Raw genomic sequence first — 19,402 nt, 5'->3', positions numbered from 1 at the left:
ATACATAGTGTCATGTATACATAGTGTCATGTATACATAGTGTCATGTATACATAGTGTCATGTATACATAGTGTCATGTATACATTGTGTCATGTACATTGTGTCATGTACATAGTGTCATGTACATAGTGTCATGTACATAGTGTCATGTATACATAGTGTCATGTACATAGTGTCATGTATACATAGTGTCATGTACATAGTGTCATGTATACATAGTGTCATGTATACATAGTGTCATGTATACATGACACTATGTATACATGACACTGTGTATACATGACAGTGTCATGTATACACAGTGTCATGTATACATGACACTATGTATACATGACACTATGTATACATAGTGTCATGTATACATAGTGTCATGTATACACAGTGTCATGTACATAGTGTCATGTATACATAGTGTCATGTATACATAGTGTCATGTATACATAGTGTCATGTACATAGTGTCATGTATACATAGTGTCATGTACATAGTGTCATGTACATAGTGTCATGTATACATAGTGTCATGTACATAGTGTCATGTATACATAGTGTCATGTATACATAGTGTCATGTATACATAGTGTCATGTACATAGTGTCATGTATACATAGTGTCATGTATACATAGTGTCATGTACACAGTGTCATGTATACATAGTGTCATGTATACATAGTGCCATGTATACATAGTGTCATGTACATAGTGTCATGTACATAGTGTCATATACACATAGTGTCATGTATACATAGTGTCATGTACATAGTGTCATGTATACATAGTGTCATGTATACATAGTGTCATGTATACATAGTGTCATGTATACATGACACTATGTATACATGACACTATGTATACATAATGTCATGTATACACAGTGTCATGTACATAGTGTCATGTATACATAGTGTCATGTATACTGTACATAGTGTCATGTATACATAGTGTCATGTATACATAGCGTCATGTACATAGCGTCATGTACATAGCGTCATGTATACATAGTGTCATGTATACATAGTGTCATGTACATAGTGTCATGTACATAGTGTCATGTATACATAGTGTCATGTATACATAGTGTCATGTATACATAGTGTCATGTATACATAGTGTCATGTACATAGTGTCATGTACATAGTGTCATGTATACATAGTGTCATGTACATAGTGTCATGTATACATAGTGTCATGTATACATAGTGTCATGTACATAGTGTCATGTATACATAGTGTCATGTACATAGTGTCATGTACAAAGTGTCATGTATACATAGTGTCATGTATACATAGTGTCATGTATACATAGTGTCATGTATACACAGTGTCATGTATACAAAGTGTCATGTACATAGTGTCATGTATACATAGTGTCATGTATACATAGTGTCATGTATACATAGTGTCATGTATACATAGTGTCATGTACATAGTGTCATGTACATAGTGTCATGTACATAGTGTCATGTACATAGTGTCATGTATACATAGTGTCATGTATACATAGTGTCATGTACATAGTGCCATGTATACATAGTGTCATGTATACACAGTGTCATGTACATAGTGTCATGTATACATAGTGTCATGTACATAGTGTCATGTATACATAGTGTCATGTATACACAGTGTCATGTACATAGTGTCATGTATACACAGTGTCATGTATACATAGTGTCATGTATACATAGTGTCATGTATACATAGTGTCATGTACATAGCGTCATGTACATAGCGTCATGTATACAGTGTCATGTATACATAGTGTCATGTATACATAGTGTCATGTACATAGTGTCATGTACATAGTGTCATGTATACATAGTGTCATGTATACATAGTGTCATGTATACATAGTGTCATGTACATAGTGTCATGTACATAGTGTCATGTACATAGTGTCATGTGTACATAGTGTCATGTATACATAGTGTCATGTATACATAGTGTCATGTACACAGTGTCATGTATACATAGTGTCATGTACATAGTGTCATGTACATAGTGTCATGTATACATAGTGTCATGTATACATAGTGTCATGTATACATAGTGTCATGTATACATAGTGTCATGTATACATAGTGTCATGTACATAGTGTCATGTACATAGTGTCATGTACATAGTGTCATGTACATAGTGTCATGTACATAGTGTCATGTACATAAGGGTCAATGTGCTGTTGGAACACCCAACCTAACCCAATCCAACCTCTGGGCTGATGATTTTAGCCAATCAGAGCGGACCTTTTCCGGCTTCACTTTTGGTTGTCGTTTACAGCCGACATGAACCGAATGAGTGAACTTGGAGTTGGACCTGCAGCTATGACTTGGACTTATCACACGAAGCCACAGTTGAGAGGAAAAAAAGCTAACTTAACATCGGCTGTGGCCATGAAGTGACGTGGAGAACATCCGGCACGTGTGACGTACCTTGGTGTTGGGCTTCAAGGCCGCCGTGAGCAGATCCAGTTTGGTACAATCCACCAACGTGATCTGCAGCCCAAACTCAGCAGCGATTCTTTGGAAGTAGCGATTGGTGCCTGAGTTGGCAGAGTGACAACATCTTCAAGGTCAAAGCAAAACATGTCACGCACGCAGGCTGAGCTCACCTCCGTAAACATCGTCCATGCAGATGATGCCGTCTCCCGCTTTCAGCATGTGAGTGATGGTGACTGTTGCTGCCAGACCTGAAGCCACCGCCAGACCTGCGGCACACACACGCCTCGTCCAGTTCACACTTGCAGCTAGAGCTCAAAACATTCCTTCCAGAAGTTTTTTTACGCCATTTCGCCTCCTTTAGTAAACAGTAGTCGAAACTCAGGTTTCGCACGGTTTGTTCAGGTGTTGCACAGCGTGTTTGCGTCACAGGTCACACCTCCTCTGTACCGCTCTTCTAGAATACGTTGGAGTTTAGAAAAGCTTTTCGTCCGACATAACTGGCAATGGCAGACGCCGCAGAAGGCCGAGGACAAGAGTCATAGCAAAAACGAGGGAAGTAAGAAGCAACAAACGTAGTCTAAGGTGTGGGGAATCTGCGTTCAAAGAACTCCGGCTAATTAGTGATTCCTAGAGCCCAAAAAAAGTCTGCGGGCTATAGAGCGTTTTCCGTTCTGGCTCCAGTACTCTGGAATGCCATCCCGGTAACAGTTCGAGATGCTACCTCAGTAGAAGCATTTAAGTCCCATCTTAAAACTCATTTGTATACTCTAGCCCAGGGGTAGGGAACCTATGGCTCTAGAGCCAGATGCGGCTCTTTTGATGACTGCGATGCACACACAAGTGTACACATCGCATACACTTGTGTGTGTGTGTGTGTATGAGCCGCATATATTATGTGAGTGGGCTGGCACGCTGTTTGTATGGAGGGAAAGCGGACGTGGTGACATGTAGAGAACGCCAAAGGCAGTGCTTTTACGGCCCGCCCCCAATATTATTGTCCAGGTGGAAATCGGGAGAAATTCGGGAGGGGCACGGAAATTCTGGGGTCTCTCAGGAAAATCGGGAGGGTTGACGAGTATGAGTATTAGTGGTGAATGCGGTGTTACAGGGGCGGGCCAGCTCTAATGTTCATTTGATATTGGCTCAAGGGCCAAATGAATTTACATGGCGGGCCAAATTAGGCCCGTGGGCCAGAGTTCGACACCCATGGTCTACACGTTCAAACGCTCCAGTCTACACGTTCAAACGCTCCAGTCTACACGTTCAAACACTCCAGTCTCCACGTTCAAACACTAAGGTCTACACGTTCAAACACTCCAGTCTACACGTTCAAACGCTCCAGTCTACACATTCAAACGCTCCAGTCTACACATTCAAACGCTCCAGTCTACACGTTCAAACGCTCAGGTCTACACGTTCAAACGCTCAGGTCTACACGTTCAAACACTAAGGTCTACACGTTCAGACGCTCCAGTCTACACGTTCAGACGCTCCAGTCAACACGTTCAGACGCTCCAGTCAACACGTTCAGACGCTCCAGTCTACACATTCAAACGCTCCAGTCTACGTTCAAACGCTCAGGTCTACACGTTCAAACACTAAGGTCTACACGTTCAAACGCTCCAGTCTACACGTTCAAACGCTCCAGTCTACACGTTCAGACGCTCCAGTCTACACGTTCAGACGCTCCAGTCTACACGTTCAGACGCTCCAGTCTACACGTTCAGACGCTCCAGTCTACACGTTCAGACGCTCCAGTCTACACGTTCAGACGCTCCAGTCTACACGTTCAGACGCTCCAGTCTACACGTTCAGACGCTCCAGTCTACACGTTCAGACGCTCCAGTCTACACGTTCAGACGCTCCAGTCTACACATTCAAACGCTCCAGTCTACGTTCAAACGCTCAGGTCTACACGTTCAAACACTAAGGTCTACACGTTCAGACGCTCCAGTCTACACGTTCAGACGCTCCAGTCTACACGTTCAGACGCTCCAGTCTACACGTTCAGACGCTCCAGTCTACACGTTCAAACGCTCCAGTCTACACGTTCAAACGCTCCAGTCTACACGTTCAGACGCTCCAGTCTACACGTTCAGACGCTCCAGTCTACACGTTCAGACGCTCCAGTCTACACGTTCAGACGCTCCAGTCTACACGTTCAGACGCTCCAGTCTACACGTTCAGACGCTCCAGTCTACACGTTCAGACGCTCCAGTCTACACGTTCAGACGCTCCAGTCTACACGTTCAGACGCTCCAGTCTACACGTTCAGACGCTCCAGTCTACACGTTCAGACGCTCCAGTCTACACGTTCAGACGCTCCAGTCTACACGTTCAGACGCTCCAGTCTACACGTTCAGACGCTCCAGTCTACACGTTCAGACGCTCCAGTCTACACGTTCAGACGCTCCAGTCTACGCGTTCAGACGCTCCAGTCCACACGGTCGAACGCTCCAGTCCACACGTTCGAACGCTCCAGTCCACACGTTCGAATGCTCCAGTCCACACGTTCGAACGCTCCAGTCCACACGTTCAGACGCTCCAGTCCACACGTTCAGACGCTCCAGTCTACACGTTCAGACGCTCCAGTCTACACGTTCAAACACTAAGGTCTACACGTTCAAACACTCCAGTCTACACGTTCAGACGCTCCAGTCTACACGTTCAGACGCTCCAGTCTACACGTTCAGACGCTCCAGTCTACACGTTCAGACGCTCCAGTCTACACGTTCAAACACTAAGGTCTACACGTTCAAACACTAAGGTCTACACGTTCAAACACTAAGGTCTACACGTTCAGACGCTCCAGTCTACACGTTCAGACGCTCCAGTCTACACGTTCAGACGCTCCAGTCTACACGTTCAGACGCTCCAGTCTACACGTTCAGACGCTCCAGTCTACACGTTCAGACGCTCCAGTCTACACGTTCAGACGCTCCAGTCTACACGTTCAGACGCTCCAGTCTACACGTTCAGACGCTCCAGTCTACACGTTCAGACGCTCCAGTCTACACGTTCAGACGCTCCAGTCTACACGTTCAGACGCTCCAGTCTACACGTTCAGACGCTCCAGTCTACACGTTCAGACGCTCCAGTCTACACGTTCAGACGCTCCAGTCTACACGTTCAGACGCTCCAGTCTACACGTTCAGACGCTCCAGTCTACACGTTCAGACGCTCCAGTCTACACGTTCAGACGCTCCAGTCTACACGTTCAGACGCTCCAGTCCACACGTTCAGACGCTCCAGTCCACACGTTCAGACGCTCCAGTCCACACGTTCAGACGCTCCAGTCCACACGTTCAGACGCTCCAGTCCACACGTTCAAACGCTCCAGTCCACACGTTCAAACGCTCCAGTCCACACGTTCAAACGCTCCAGTCTCCACGTTCAAACGCTCCAGTCTCCACGTTCAAACGCTCCGGTCTCCACGTTCAAACGCTCCAGTCTACACGTTCAAACGCTCCAGTCTACACGTTCAAACGCTCCAGTCTACACGTTCAAACGCTCCAGTCTACACGTTCAAACGCTCCAGTCTCCACGTTCAAACGCTCCAGTCTCCACGTTCAAACGCTCCAGTCTCCACGTTCAAACGCTCCAGTCTCCACGTTCAAACGCTCCAGTCTCCACGTTCAAACGCTCCAGTCTCCACGTTCAAACGCTCCAGTCTCCACGTTCAAACACTCCAGTCTCCACGTTCAAACACTCCAGTCTCCACGTTCAAACACTCCAGTCTCCACGTTCAAACACTCCAGTCTCCACGTTCAAACACTCCAGTCTACACGTTCAAACACTCCAGTCTACACGTTCAAACACTCCAGTCTACACGTTCAAACACTCCAGTCTACACGTTCAAACGCTCCAGTCTACACGTTCAAACGCTCCAGTCTACACGTTCAAACGCTCCAGTCTACACATTCAAACACTCCAGTCTACAAGTTCAAACACTACAGTCTACACGTTCAAACACTCCAGTCTACACGTTCAAACGCTCCAGTCTACACGTTCAAACGCTCCAGTCTCCACGTTCAAACACTCCAGTCTACACGTTCAAACACTCCAGTCTACAAGTTCAAACACTCCAGTCTCCACGTTCAAACACTCCAGTCTCCACGTTCAAACACTCCAGTCTCCACGTTCAAACACTCCAGTCTACACGTTCAAACACTCCAGTCTACACGTTCAAACACTCCAGTCTACACGTTCAAACACTCCAGTCTACACGTTCAAACACTCCAGTCTACACGTTCAAACACTCCAGTCTACACGTTCAAACACTCCAGTCTACACGTTCAAACACTCCAGTATCCACGTTCAAACACTCCAGTCTACACGTTCAAACACTCCAGTCTACACGTTCAAACACTCCAGTCTACACGTTCAAACACTCCAGTCTACACGTTCAAACACTACAGTCTTCACGTTCAAACACTCCAGTCTACACGTTCAAACACTCCAGTCTACACGTTCAAACACTACAGTCTTCACGTTCAAACACTACAGTCTTCACGTTCAAACACTCCAGTCTTCACGTTCAAACACTCCAGTCTACACGTTCAAACACTCCAGTCTACACGTTCAAACACTCCAGTCTACACGTTCAAACACTCCAGTCTACACGTTCAAACACTCCAGTCTACACGTTCAAACACTCCAGTCTACACGTTCAAACACCACAGTCTACACGTTCAAACACTCCAGTCTACACGTTCAAACACTCCAGTCTACACGTTCAAACACTCCAGTCTACACGTTCAAACACTCCAGTCTACACGTTCAAACACTCCAGTCTACACGTTCAAACACTCCAGTCTACACGTTCAAACACTCCAGTCTACACGTTCAAACACTCCAGTCTACACGTTCAAACACTGAACATCCTGTAGAAATGTTAAATATCAGAATGTCACCTTTACAAGTCAAGGTTTCATTGTGCTGCTATGAAAGTAAACTTCCTACAGATCAAACTATGTTGTTTGAGAACTTGAACATTTGAGAGTCAAAGAACGGATGGTGGTTGACCATGGAGGTCCTACTGCAGTATTTACTTACAGTACTTGGCTCCGTCCAGTGCCGCGACAGCCTTCTCAAGACAGTTCCTTGTCGGGTTTCCACTGCGGCTGTACTCAAAGCCCTGGATAGAAACATCCTCATGAGCGATCGGCACGTTATCTCAGCCGAGTTTTGGCATGTTGACGTAAAAAAAAAGGCCAATACCGATTCATAAATGCAACAGAACTACATCAGCAGATGCATCATGTAAATAAAAAATACCAGTAAATTAAAAATAATAATTAGTATTAAGTTTGCTAAGAAGCACTGCTCCTTTCCCTCCTTGCAGTGCTTATCACTGACGGTACGTCTTCTTTTTTTAACGGGAATTCCAGATTTTGTCCTTCTTTCCCGGAGTCTTCCCCACGTTTTTTGAGTTTTAGCTTCTGCGGCGAGCCACACGACAAATTTCCATTTGCAACACTCACCGTGTGGGATCAGTGACAGGAGCGCCACGAGTTTCATGAACCGTCATTCCATCAAATAAGGTGACAGAGATGGATGGACCACGAAGACCACAAAAAAAGATATGGTTGATATAAATGTGTAAATATTTTGACAAATATGAGATGATTATACAAGTCGGGGAGGTGAGGCAGCAACTCACACGTTCTCATACTTTCTGTAACATCCATCTTGGAAAATGTCTTGACTATAACCTACGTGAGGGAGCTCAGAATTGCAATGTTGACAATATCTAGAAATCGAAAATCTCATATCAATACTGAGAAATCATTGATGTGGATTGTTACAAATTGAGAACAGGAAGTGACGATATGTGTCAGCCATTGCTATGAAGTAGAGTGAAATCTTCCTACTCCTGTTCAGACATGTAAATAAATGTACACGAGTCAAATTTGTGACGTGTCACATTGGAACTTTGTACATGATCCACATAAACTTCAACCAAACAATATTTTATGGTTCCTCACGAGGAAACCCTAAAAGTGTTAAACCATTAAATGTCATAAAAGTTTATAAAATGTAGTAGATGAGTTACTGTGATGTAGACAAATGTCATTTTCCCAGGAGAATTTGAAATAAAATGTTGTTGCTCCTCTTAGACTCACGTATTAAAAATGTTTGAAGGTAAATTAAACACTACTGGTCCCACTTTTCCACCAAAATAATGTTAAAATCAACTTAAAGTCTTGTCCAGATGTTTATTGATGTACAAACCCCGTTTCCATATGAGTCGGGAAATTGTGTTAGATGTAAATATAAACAGAATACAATGATTTGCAAATCCTTTTCAAGCCATATTCAGTTGAATATGCTACAAAGACAACATATTTCATGTTCAAACTCAAACTTTATTTTTTTTTTGCAAATAATCATTAATTTAGAATTTCATGGCTGCAACACATGTCAAAGTAGTTGGGAAAGGGCATGTTCACCACTGTGTTACATCACCTTTTCGTTTAACAACACTCAATAACGTTTGGGAACTGAGGAGACACCTTTTTGAAGCTTTTCAGGTGGAATTATTTCCCATTCTTGCTTGATGTACAGCCTAAGTTGTCTTTGTTGTCGTATTTTACACTTCAAAATGTTCAATGGGAGACAGGTCTGGATCACAGGCAGGCCATTCTAGTACCCGCACTCTTTTACTATGAAGCCACGCTGTTGTAACACATGGTGTGGCATTGTCTTGCTGAAATAAGCAGGGGCGTCCATGATAACGTTGCTTGAATGGCAGTATATGTTGCTCCAAAACCTGTATGTACCTTTCAGCATTAATGGTGCCTTCACAGATGTGTAAGTTACCCATGCCTTGGCCACTAATACACCCCAATACCATCACACATGCTGGCTTTTACACTTTGCGCCTATAACAATCCGGATAGTTCTTTTCCTCTATTTTCCCCAGGACACAAATATCCACAGTTTCAAAAAACAATTTGAAATGTGGACTCGTCAGACCACAGAACACTTTTCCACTTTGCATCAGTCCATCTTAGATGATCTCGGGTCCAGAGAAGCCGGTGGCGTTTCTGGATGTTGTTGATAAATGGCTTTTGCTTTGCATAGTAGAGTTTTAACTTGCACTTACAGATGTAGCGACCAACTGTAATTACTGACAGTGGTTTTATGAAGTTTTCCTCAGCCCATGTGGTGATCTCCTTTAGAGATTGGCATTCTTTCCCATTCTTGCTTGGTGTACAATTTAAGTTGTTCAACAGTCCGGGGTCTCTTTCGTTGTATTTTAGGCTTCAAATTTTTCAATGGGAGACAGGTCTGGACTACAGGCAGGCCATTCTAGTACCCGCACTCTTTTACTATGAAGCCACGCTGTTGTAACACATGGTGTGGCATTGTCTTGCTGAAATAAGCAGGGGCGTCCATGATAACGTTGCTTGAATGGCAGTATATGTTGCTCCAAAACCTGTATGTACCTTTCAGCATTAATGGTGCCTTCACAGATGTGTAAGTTACCCATGCCTTAGGCACTAATGCACCCCCATACCATCACACATGCTGGCTTTTACACTTTGCGCCTATAACAATCCGGATGGTTCTTTTCCTCTATGTTCCCCAGGACACAAATATCCACAGTTTCCAAAAACAATTTGAAATGTGGACTCGTCAGACCACAGAACACTTTTCCACTTTGCATCAGTCCATCTTAGATGATCTCGGGCCCAGAGAAGCCGGTGGCGTTTCTGGATGTTGTTGATAAATGGCTTTCGCTTTGTATAGTAGAGCTTTAACTTGCACTTACAGATGTAGCGACCAACTGTAATTACTGACAGTGGTTTATTGAAGTTTTCCTGAGCCCATGTGGTGATATCCTTTAGAGATTGACGTCGGTTTTTGATACAGTGCCATCTGAGGGATCGAAGATCACGGTCATTCAAAGTTGGTTTCCGGCCATGCCGCTTACGTGGAGTGATTTCTCCAGATTCTCTGAACCTTTTGATGATATTATAGAGCGTAGATGTTGAAATCCCTAAATTTCTTGCAATGTCACTTTGAGAAAGGTTGTTCTTAAACTGTTTAACTATTTGCTCACGCAGTTGTGGACAAAGGGGTGTACCTCGCCCCATCCTTTCTTGTGAAAGACTGGGAAGCTGTTTTTATAGCCAATCATGGCACCCACCTGTTCCCAATTAGCCTGCACACCTGTGGGATGTTCCAAATAAGTGTTTGATGAGCATTCCTCAACTTTATCAGTGTTTATTGCCACCTTTCCCAACTTCTTTGTCACGTGTTGCTGGCATCAAATTCTAAGGTTATTATTATTTGAAAAAAATAATGTTTATGAGTTTGAACATCAAATATGTTGTCTTTGTAGCATATTCAACTGAATATGGGGTGAAAAGGATTAGCAAATCATTGTATTCTGTTTATATTTACATCTAACACAATTTCCCAACTCATATGGAAACGGGGTTGGTATAATATTCATGTTACATAACGTTTACTGCAAATTAATATTATTCCAAATATCATCCTCCTGGACTGATAATGATCGGTGTCAGTATCGACCCTGAAAAAAAAACTAACTAAAACAGTCGTTGAAGAATGTTCCTTCTATTGCATGTTCCTTCTGGTGGCTGCATGGAAGAAGTGTGGACATGTGGACCCTTAAACCTTCTTCATGGAATTGTTCCTTCAACCCAAGACCGTAGTTTAATACAAAAATAAGTAACCGATGGCATTTTGGACTGAGATGTAATGATTGCAAGACATGTTGCGCAACATTCACTGAAGGCATTTTTTATTGTCTGCCGCCATAAAAAAAAAAAAAAAAAAAAGAGCATGGAGGCAATTAACTACAATATGTGCTTGGAAGAACCAGTTAGACCGAGGAACATCGAGTTCAGTCTGGCACAGCAGGATCCAAAAGGAGTGGAGATGCTAAAATTCCTGTCTCAGCATGAAAGGATGCTTTGTTGGCTGCCTGTCTTCAAATCTACAAAAGATTAGATTAGATTAGATAGTACTTTATTTATTCCGTCGGGAAAATTAAAATTTTCAGCACAATTCCATTCAAGATCAAAAGCAGTGAAGTTGTCACATTGTGTAGATAATGGTAAACAAAAAGAGAATACAACAATTTGCAAATCCTTTTCAATTTATATTCAATTGAATAGACTGCAAAGGCAAGATATTTAATGTTCACACGTTATTTTGGGCAAATATTAGCTCATTTGGAATTTGATGCCTCCAGCATGTTTCAAAAAAGCTGGCACAAGTGCCAAAAATATGTGAGAAAGGGAAGGAGTGTCAAGTCAAGTAAAGTCAATTTTATTCATGTATCACATTTACAACAACTTTTAAATTGAACCAAAGTGCTTTACTGGTTAAAAAAAGCATAGAGCAACAGAAACAGAAAACAAAGAATGAGCAGAACAAAATAGTGAAGTGAAGTGAATTATATTTATATAGCGCTTTTCTCAAGTGAGTCAAAGCGCTTTACATAGTGAAACCCAATATCTAAGTTACATTTAAAGCAGTGTGGGTGGCACTGGGGGCAGGTGGGTAAAGTGTCTTGCCCAAGGACACAACGGCAGTGACTAGGATGGTGGAGGCGGGAATTGAACCTGCAACCCTCAAGTTGCTGGCACGGCCACTCTACCAACCGAGCTATGCCGCCCCCAAAAAGTGCAAAAAGCAATGAGGTAAAAGGGGTCGAATAAAAAGTAAAAAAATTGCGAGATGAAAATCATAGTAATAAAAAGTGTGACAAATACAAAAAATAAAACTAAAGCGAAGGGTTGTGGGGGGGGGGGGGGGGGGGGGGGTAGGACTACAAATGGTGGCCTAGTGGGCAGACTCAGCTCAGGTCAAAGGGTAGCAAGAAGAGGTAGGTCTTAAAGGCCTACAGAAATGAGATGTTCTTATTTAAACGGGGATAGCAGCTCCATTCTATGTGTCATACTTCATCATTTCACCATATTTTTGCTGAAAGGATTTAGTAGAGAACATCCACGATAAAGTTTGTAAGTTTTGGTCGCTAATAAAAAGCCTTGCCTGTACTGGAAGTAGGAGACGATGTGTGTGTGACATCACGGGTTGTGGAGCTCCTCACATCTGAACATTGTTTACAATCATGGCCACCAGCAGCGAGAGCGATTCGGACCGAGAAAGCGATGATTTCCCCATTAATTTAAGCGAGAATGAAAGATTCGTGGATGAGGAAAGTGAGAGTGAAGGACTAGGGGGAAAAAAAAAAAGAGGGCAGTGGGAGCGATTCAGATAGGGAATATGCTGTGAGAGGCGCCGTGGCAGCAGTGGGGGAGGCAGGACCACTCGGCCAGGCCCAAAAAGGGATAGAGCCATACCACTTTGAACCCAGCGCTGACGGTGACGGTCAGGAGGACGCAGATTGATGCTCAAGTAGCACACGACATAGCTCGTCTTCAGAATACAGAATGGTAAAATGTTTTGTTATTAATACACATAATACACTGTACTTTGTGTGTGTGTGGTCCAATCCAACCGTGTACACTTGACCGCTGTTCCATAGTAAAGCTTGACTGTCAGCTTTCGGGAATGTAAACAAGGAAACAAGGAAACACTGGCTGTGTTTGTGTTGCTAAAGCCGGCCGCGATACACCGCTTCCCACCTACAGCTTTCTTCTTTGACGTCTCCATTATTAATTGAACAAATTGCAAAAGATTCAGCAACACGGATGTCCAGAATACTGTGTAATTATGCGATGAAAAGAGACGACATAGTTGTGAACGGTGCTGGAACAAAATGGGTCATCATACCGACACATTTCAGCATGATACTTCCGCGCGAAATTTAAAATTGCAAAAACTAAACCGGCCGTATTGGCATGTGTTGCAATGTTAATATTTCATCATTGATATATAAACTATCAGACTGCGTGGTCGCTAGTAGTGGCTTTCAGTAGGACTTTAGGGCGGCAAAGGAAAAGGCTCTGTCCCCTCTGGTCTTTAGCCTGGATCTAGAGACCACCAACAGCAGTTGGTCAGCTGACCTCAGGGCTCTAGACGAGGTATGGTGGTGCAGAAGCTGGGTCAGGTACTGTGGGGCCAGACCATTTAGGGATTTAAAAACAATTAAAAGTAATTTAAAAATCGATGCAGGGAGCCAGTGGACTGAGGCCAGGACTGGGATGATGTGCTCGCGTTTTTTGGTGCTGGTGAGGATGCCAGATCAATGCCAACGTACAGTGAATTGTTGTAGTCATGTAGAGTAGTAGTGCTCATCAAAGACTTATTGGGAACATCCCACAGGTGTGCAGGCTAATTGGGAACAGGTGGGTGCCATGATTGGCTATAAAAGCAGCTTCCATGAAATGCTAACTCATTCAACAAACAAGGACGGGGTGAGGGTCACCACTTTGTCAAATTGTCGAACAGTTTTAGAACAACATTTCTCAACAAGCTATTGCAAGGAATTTAGGGATTTCACCATCTACGCTCCGTAATATCATTAAAAGGTTCAGAGAATCTAGAGAAATCACTGCACGTAAGCCATGATGTTACGGACCTTGGATCCCTCAGGCGGTACTGCATCAAAAAGTGACATCAGTGTGTAAAGGATATCACCACATGGGCTCAGGAACACTTCGGAAAACCACTGCTAGTAACTACAGTTGGTCGCTACATCTGTAAGTGCAAGTTAAAACTCTACTTTGCAAAGCCATTTATCAACAACACCCAGGAACGTTTTGCTGGGCCCAAGCTCATCTAAGATGGACTGATGCAAAGTGGAAAAAGTGTTCTGTGGTCTGACGAGTCCACTTTTCAAATTGTTTTTGGAAACTGTGGACGTCGTGTCCTCCGGACCAAAGAGGAAAAGAACCATCCGGACTGTTCTAGGCGCAAAGTGTAAAAGTCAGCATGTGTGATGGTATGGGGGTGCATTAGTGGCCAAGGCATGGGTAACTTACACATCTGTGAAGGCACCATTAATGCTGAAAGGTACATACAGCTTTAAGAGCAACATATGTTGTCATCCAAGCAACGTCATCATGGACGCCCCTGCTTATTTCAGCAAGACAATCCCGAGCCGTGTGTTACAACAGCGTGGCTTTATAGTAAAAGAGTGCATGTACTAGACTGGCCTGCCTGTAGTCCAGACCTGTCTCCATTAAAAATGTTGAAGTCTAAAATACGAGGCAGGAGACTGTTGAACAACTTAAGCTGTACATCAAGCAAGAATGGGAAAGAATTCCACTTCAAAAATGTGTCTCATCAGTTCCCAAACCTTTACTGAGTGTTGTTAAAAGGAAAGGCCATGTAACACACTGGTAAAAATGCCTTTTTTGCAATGTGTTGCTGCCATTAAATTCTAAGTTCATGGTTATTGGCAAAAGAACAAAGTTTCTCAGTGTGAACATGAAATATCTTGTATTTGCAGTCTATTCAATCGAATATATCTAATCATTGTAGTCTCTTTTTATTTAGCATTTACACAAGGTGACAACTTCACTGCTTTTGTGCTACAACATATTGAGAGTGGGTCTTATTTAAAGGTTGCACACAGTCAGGTTGATCATGTTTGCGGGCGTGTGCCTGACTTCACTTGTTGGCCACAAGATCCTTGAGAAGTGAGAACTGAGCCATGTGTGCAGACGCCAGCTGATACCAGGACCGCACAGGAAACATAATAGGCCCCCATACTGGGGGGGGGGGCACAAGCATGCTTCCTGTGCTACTGTACTGAGTCATTTATTTGGTACAATTTTCCATTTTGTGTACGGTTTGTGCACATTCCTTTTTGAAGTTGTTCTTCTTTTGTAGTCGTGGATGTCCCGACCACAGCTGGGATTATTTAAGTGCATCATCGTGGAAAATTGCACACTGACGAAGACATTTTCAAGCTGTGTTTCAAATGTGTTGCTGGCCTTGCTTTTGCTTTAAGTACACTTCTTTATTTTTGTTTTTGAGGTTAGGGTTAGGGTCAAGGTTTTGGGAAAATGTAACTTTTTGGGTCAGTCATTGACTTCCAATGTGGAAGGTAAAGGACCTCTGTGAAGTTGCCCTCCCCAAACTTGTCCAACTTGTTTGTGTTGCAACATGTCTTTGTGTAACTACTGTAAGTTTTAAGTTATTAACGTTTCAGTATTCATAAGCAGCACACACACCTTGCCAAGACCTCCCCAAAGCACTCCCGGTCCTTTGTGCTGCCACAAATAATCGGTCCAGTGATTTAAAAACTATAATAGTTAGACAAAACATTTTGCAGCACAAACATTTGGGACAAGTTTGCGGAGATATAGACAAGGTTTTAAGAACATTAACAACTTAAAAATGACTTGTTTAAAATAGTTGGGCCGAAAATGTTTGCAGCACATTTCATCGCCGACATGCTCTCACAAGATGTAGTTTCTCTTGAAATATCCTTCTTGAAAACGGCCTTGCAAATATATATCTGTCACCTTTGTTCTCCTTCTTTGTGGGTCAACACTTCCTGCTTCCTGCTATGACAAGTGAGCATCCAATCAGTCTTGTTAACATCAGGCTACCGAGATAGGCTACTGTCAAAGACTTGTGATCTGATTGGCTATTGCAATTGTCTTATCAATTCTGTGTTATCAAATACATCCGTTACAGTGCAGGTGAGTATCCAATCACAGGACCCGTAAATGTCACGTTCAAAGTTTTTCTGTCAAAAAGTTGGGATTTTTTTGTGTAAAAAAGTCATGATTTTTTTTTTAAGTGTCAAAAAAATATTGATTTTTTTTTTTCTAAGTGTCAAAAAATATGTTTTTTTTTCTAAGTGTCAAAAAATATGGATTTTTTTCCAAGTGTCAATTATTTTTTGTACGTTTCAAAACATCTGGATTTTTTCCAAGTGTCAAAAAGTCTAGATTTTTTTCAAAGTGTCAGAAAACTTGGATTTCTTTTAAGTGTCAAAAAGTTGGGATTTTTTCTAAGTGTCAAAAAGTCTGGATATTTTTTCTCAGTGTCAGAAAACTAGGATTTCATTTAAGTGTCAAAAAGTTGGGATTTTTTTCTAGGTGTCAAAAAAATCTGGATTCTTTTCTACGCTTCAAAAATTCTGGATTTTTTCCAAGTGTAAAAAAATCTGTAGTTTTTTCCTAAGTCTCAGAAAGTTGGGATTTCTTTTAAGTGTCAAAAAGTCAGGGTTTTTTTAAGTGTCAAAAAGTCAGAATTTCTTTTAAGTGTCAAAAAGTCGGGATTTCTTTTAAGTGTCAAAAAGCCGGGATTTCTTTTAAGTGTCAAAAAGTCGGGATTTCTTTTAAGTGTCAAAAAGTCGGGATGTATTTTAAGTGTCAAAAAGTCAGGATTTTTTTCCAAGTCTGAGAAAGTCAGGATTTTTTTCGGACAAAAAGTCTGGATTTTTTCTAAATGTCAAAAACTCTGGATTTTTTCGGATTCATTTTAAGTGTCATAAAGTTGCGATTTCTTTTAAGTGTAAAAACTCTGGATTTTTTGTAAGTGTCAAAAACTCTGGATTTTTGTACGTGTCAAAAATTCAGGATTTTTTGTAAGTGTCAAAAAGTCTGGATTTTTTGTAAATGTCAAAAAGTCTGGATTTTTTGTAAGTGTCAAAAAGTCTGGATTTTTTGTAAGTGTCAAAAAGTCTGGATTTTTTGTAAGTGTCAAAAAGTCTGGATTTTTTCGGACAAAAAGTCTGGATTTTTTCGGACAAAAAGTCGGGATTTTTTTAAATGTCAAAAACTGGATTTTTTTCAAAGTCTCAGAAAGTTGGGATTCTTATTAAGTGTCAAAAAGTCTGGATTTTTTGTAAGTGTCAAAAAGTCTGGATTTTTTGTAAGTGTCAAAAAGTCTGGATTTTTTGTAAGTGTCAAAAAGTCTGGATTTTTTCGGACAAAAAGTCGGGATTTTTTTAAATGTCAAAAACTGGATTTTTTTCAAAGTCTCAGAAAGTTGGGATTCTTATTAAGTGTCAAAAAGTCTGGATTTCTTTTAAGTGTTAAAAACTCTGGATTTTTTGTAAGTGTCGAAAAGTCTGGATTTTTTTGTAAGTGTCAAAAAGTCGGGATTTTTTCTGTTAAAAAGTCGCGATTTTTTCTAAGTGTCAAAAACTCTGGATTTTTTTGAAGTCTCAGAAAGTTGGGATTCTTTTTAAGTGTCAAAAAGTTGCGATTTCTTTTAAGTGTCAAAAACTCTGAATTTTTGGTAAGTGTCGAAAAGTCTGGATTTTTTGTAAGTGTCGAAAAGTCTGGATTTTTTGTAAGTGTCGAAAAGTCTGGATTTTTTTAAAGTGTGAAAAAGTCTGTTTTTTGGCAAAAAGTGGGGATTTTATTTAAAAAGTCAAAAAGTCGAGATTTCTTCTAAGTGTACAAAAGTCAGGATTTTTTCTGTCAAAAAGTCTGGATTTTTTCTGTCAAAAAGTCTGGATTTTTTCTAAGTGTCAAAAGGGCTGAATTTTTTCGAAGTCTCAGAAAGTTGGGATTCTTTTTAAGTGTCAAAAAGTTGCGATTTCTTTTAAGTGTCAAAAACTCTGAATTTTTTGTAAGTGTCGAAAAGTCTAGATTTTTTGTAAGTGTTGAAAAGTCTAGATTTTTTGTAAGTGTGAAAAAGTCTGGATTTTTGGTAAGTGTCAAAAAGTCTGGATTTTTTTTAAGTGTAAAAAAGTCGGGATTTTTTTAAGTGTAAAAAAGTCGGGATTTTTTTAAGTGTAAAAAAGTCTGTTTTTTGGCAAAAAGTGGGGATTTTATTTAAAAAAGTCAAAAAATCGAGATTTCTTCTAAGTGTCAAAAAGTCAGGATTTTTTCAAAGTCTCAAAAAGTCTGGATTTTTTCTGTCAAAATGTCTGGATTTTTTCTAAGTGTCAAAAGGTCTGAATTTTTTCCAAGTCTCAGAAAGTCGGGATTTTTTGTAAGTGTCAAAATGTCTGTTTTTTTTTAAGTTTGAGAGAGTGTTGTTTTGTCAAAACGTCAGGATTTTTTTCAAAGTGTGAAAAAAAATCAGCCTTCTAGAAGGCCTTAATGTCAACAACTCGTGATTTGATTGGCTATCGTAATGATCTATCACCTGTATGTGCCCGGTCCCTTAAAGTGCATGGACGCCCGCATTGTAGATTCTGAAGGCCCCGGGCAGATTTGGTACAGCATAGCAACATAAACCAGCTGGATTCTGATTGGATAACAACTCTAAACTAGAAACAACAGCGGTGGGAGGAGTATAATATGACAAAAAGACAATATGAATATTTTTACATATTTAGGGAAAGTCAATTAAAAAAAACGTTCTAATAATGATCACGATTTCTGGTTATATTAGGCCCACCACTGACTATAATAGTTCCGTATTATCGAAGCCACGCCATTGCTTCCGCCGGAAGTGTCATTCGACTTTTCAAACTAAAAGCCACATGCTAGTAAATATACACGCTCGCCGGATTAGTTGCCATAACGTTACATTTATCCATGTTATGGTTAATAAACCAGGAAGGATACTCACTGCGTGTTTGCCCGGGGCGTGTTGCTTAAACGTGGTCGACAGAGAAATCGGCGGCACGACCGCCATGGACGTCCATTGTTCCGGCTCTTGGCCGACGTGAATGGCCTCCGTGGCGAACGACTTGAACGCCGCGCTGAAGCCGGCAAACGCCTCACTTTCGTGGCTTCCGACGTGATTCTCCATGCTCCTTTGAGCCTCTTTAGGCAGCCTGGAGTGGAAGTAGCGGCGCGGTCTTACCGGGAAGTGAGCAGACGTCATGTACACTCGCCACGCCCCCTGTCATGTCTGTCAGCCAATCAGCGCCCGGCAATACGGCATGCGTGGGGGTGATTGGTGGATCGCCAGGGGCGTCTGTACCACGTGACCCAGCCATACACGCCATTATAGCGGTGGGACAATACTGAAAACGCTAGAGTCGACCTAATATCGAGTGATTACAGCGCCAATACTTCGATATAAAATGTGTTTTCACATCCCTGAATACTTTTGCCTTTAAGTCGTTGATCACAGTTGAATCGGATCAAAACGA

At 41.7% G+C, this 19,402-nt stretch overlaps 1 protein-coding gene across 3 annotated transcripts in view; it reads right to left on the bottom strand.

Moving 5' to 3' along the window:
• The window catches only part of LOC133540903 (cystathionine gamma-lyase-like), a 34,667-nt gene extending 15,521 nt beyond the window's left edge, over positions 1 to 19,146 (bottom strand). For all 3 annotated transcript variants that reach the window (XR_009803756.1, XM_061883967.1, XM_061883968.1), the window contains exons 1-4: positions 18,874 to 19,146; positions 7,495 to 7,576; positions 2,610 to 2,705; positions 2,431 to 2,540 (exon numbers count right to left, since the gene is read on the bottom strand). Coding sequence is in view for 2 of the 3 variants with exons in the window: in XM_061883967.1 (XP_061739951.1) it covers positions 2,431 to 2,540; positions 2,610 to 2,705; positions 7,495 to 7,576; positions 18,874 to 19,131 (546 nt within the window). In the remaining variant the exon portion in view is untranslated. The remainder of the gene's footprint in view (positions 1 to 2,430; positions 2,541 to 2,609; positions 2,706 to 7,494; positions 7,577 to 18,873) is intronic.
• Positions 19,147 to 19,402: the final 256 nt, after the last annotated feature.

This window comes from Nerophis ophidion, linkage group LG22 (genome assembly GCF_033978795.1).
Source record: "Nerophis ophidion isolate RoL-2023_Sa linkage group LG22, RoL_Noph_v1.0, whole genome shotgun sequence".
NCBI lineage: Eukaryota > Metazoa > Chordata > Actinopteri > Syngnathiformes > Syngnathidae > Nerophis > Nerophis ophidion.
Note: the sequence above shows the minus strand (reverse complement) of the source record. Positions and strands in the feature narration are given on the sequence as shown.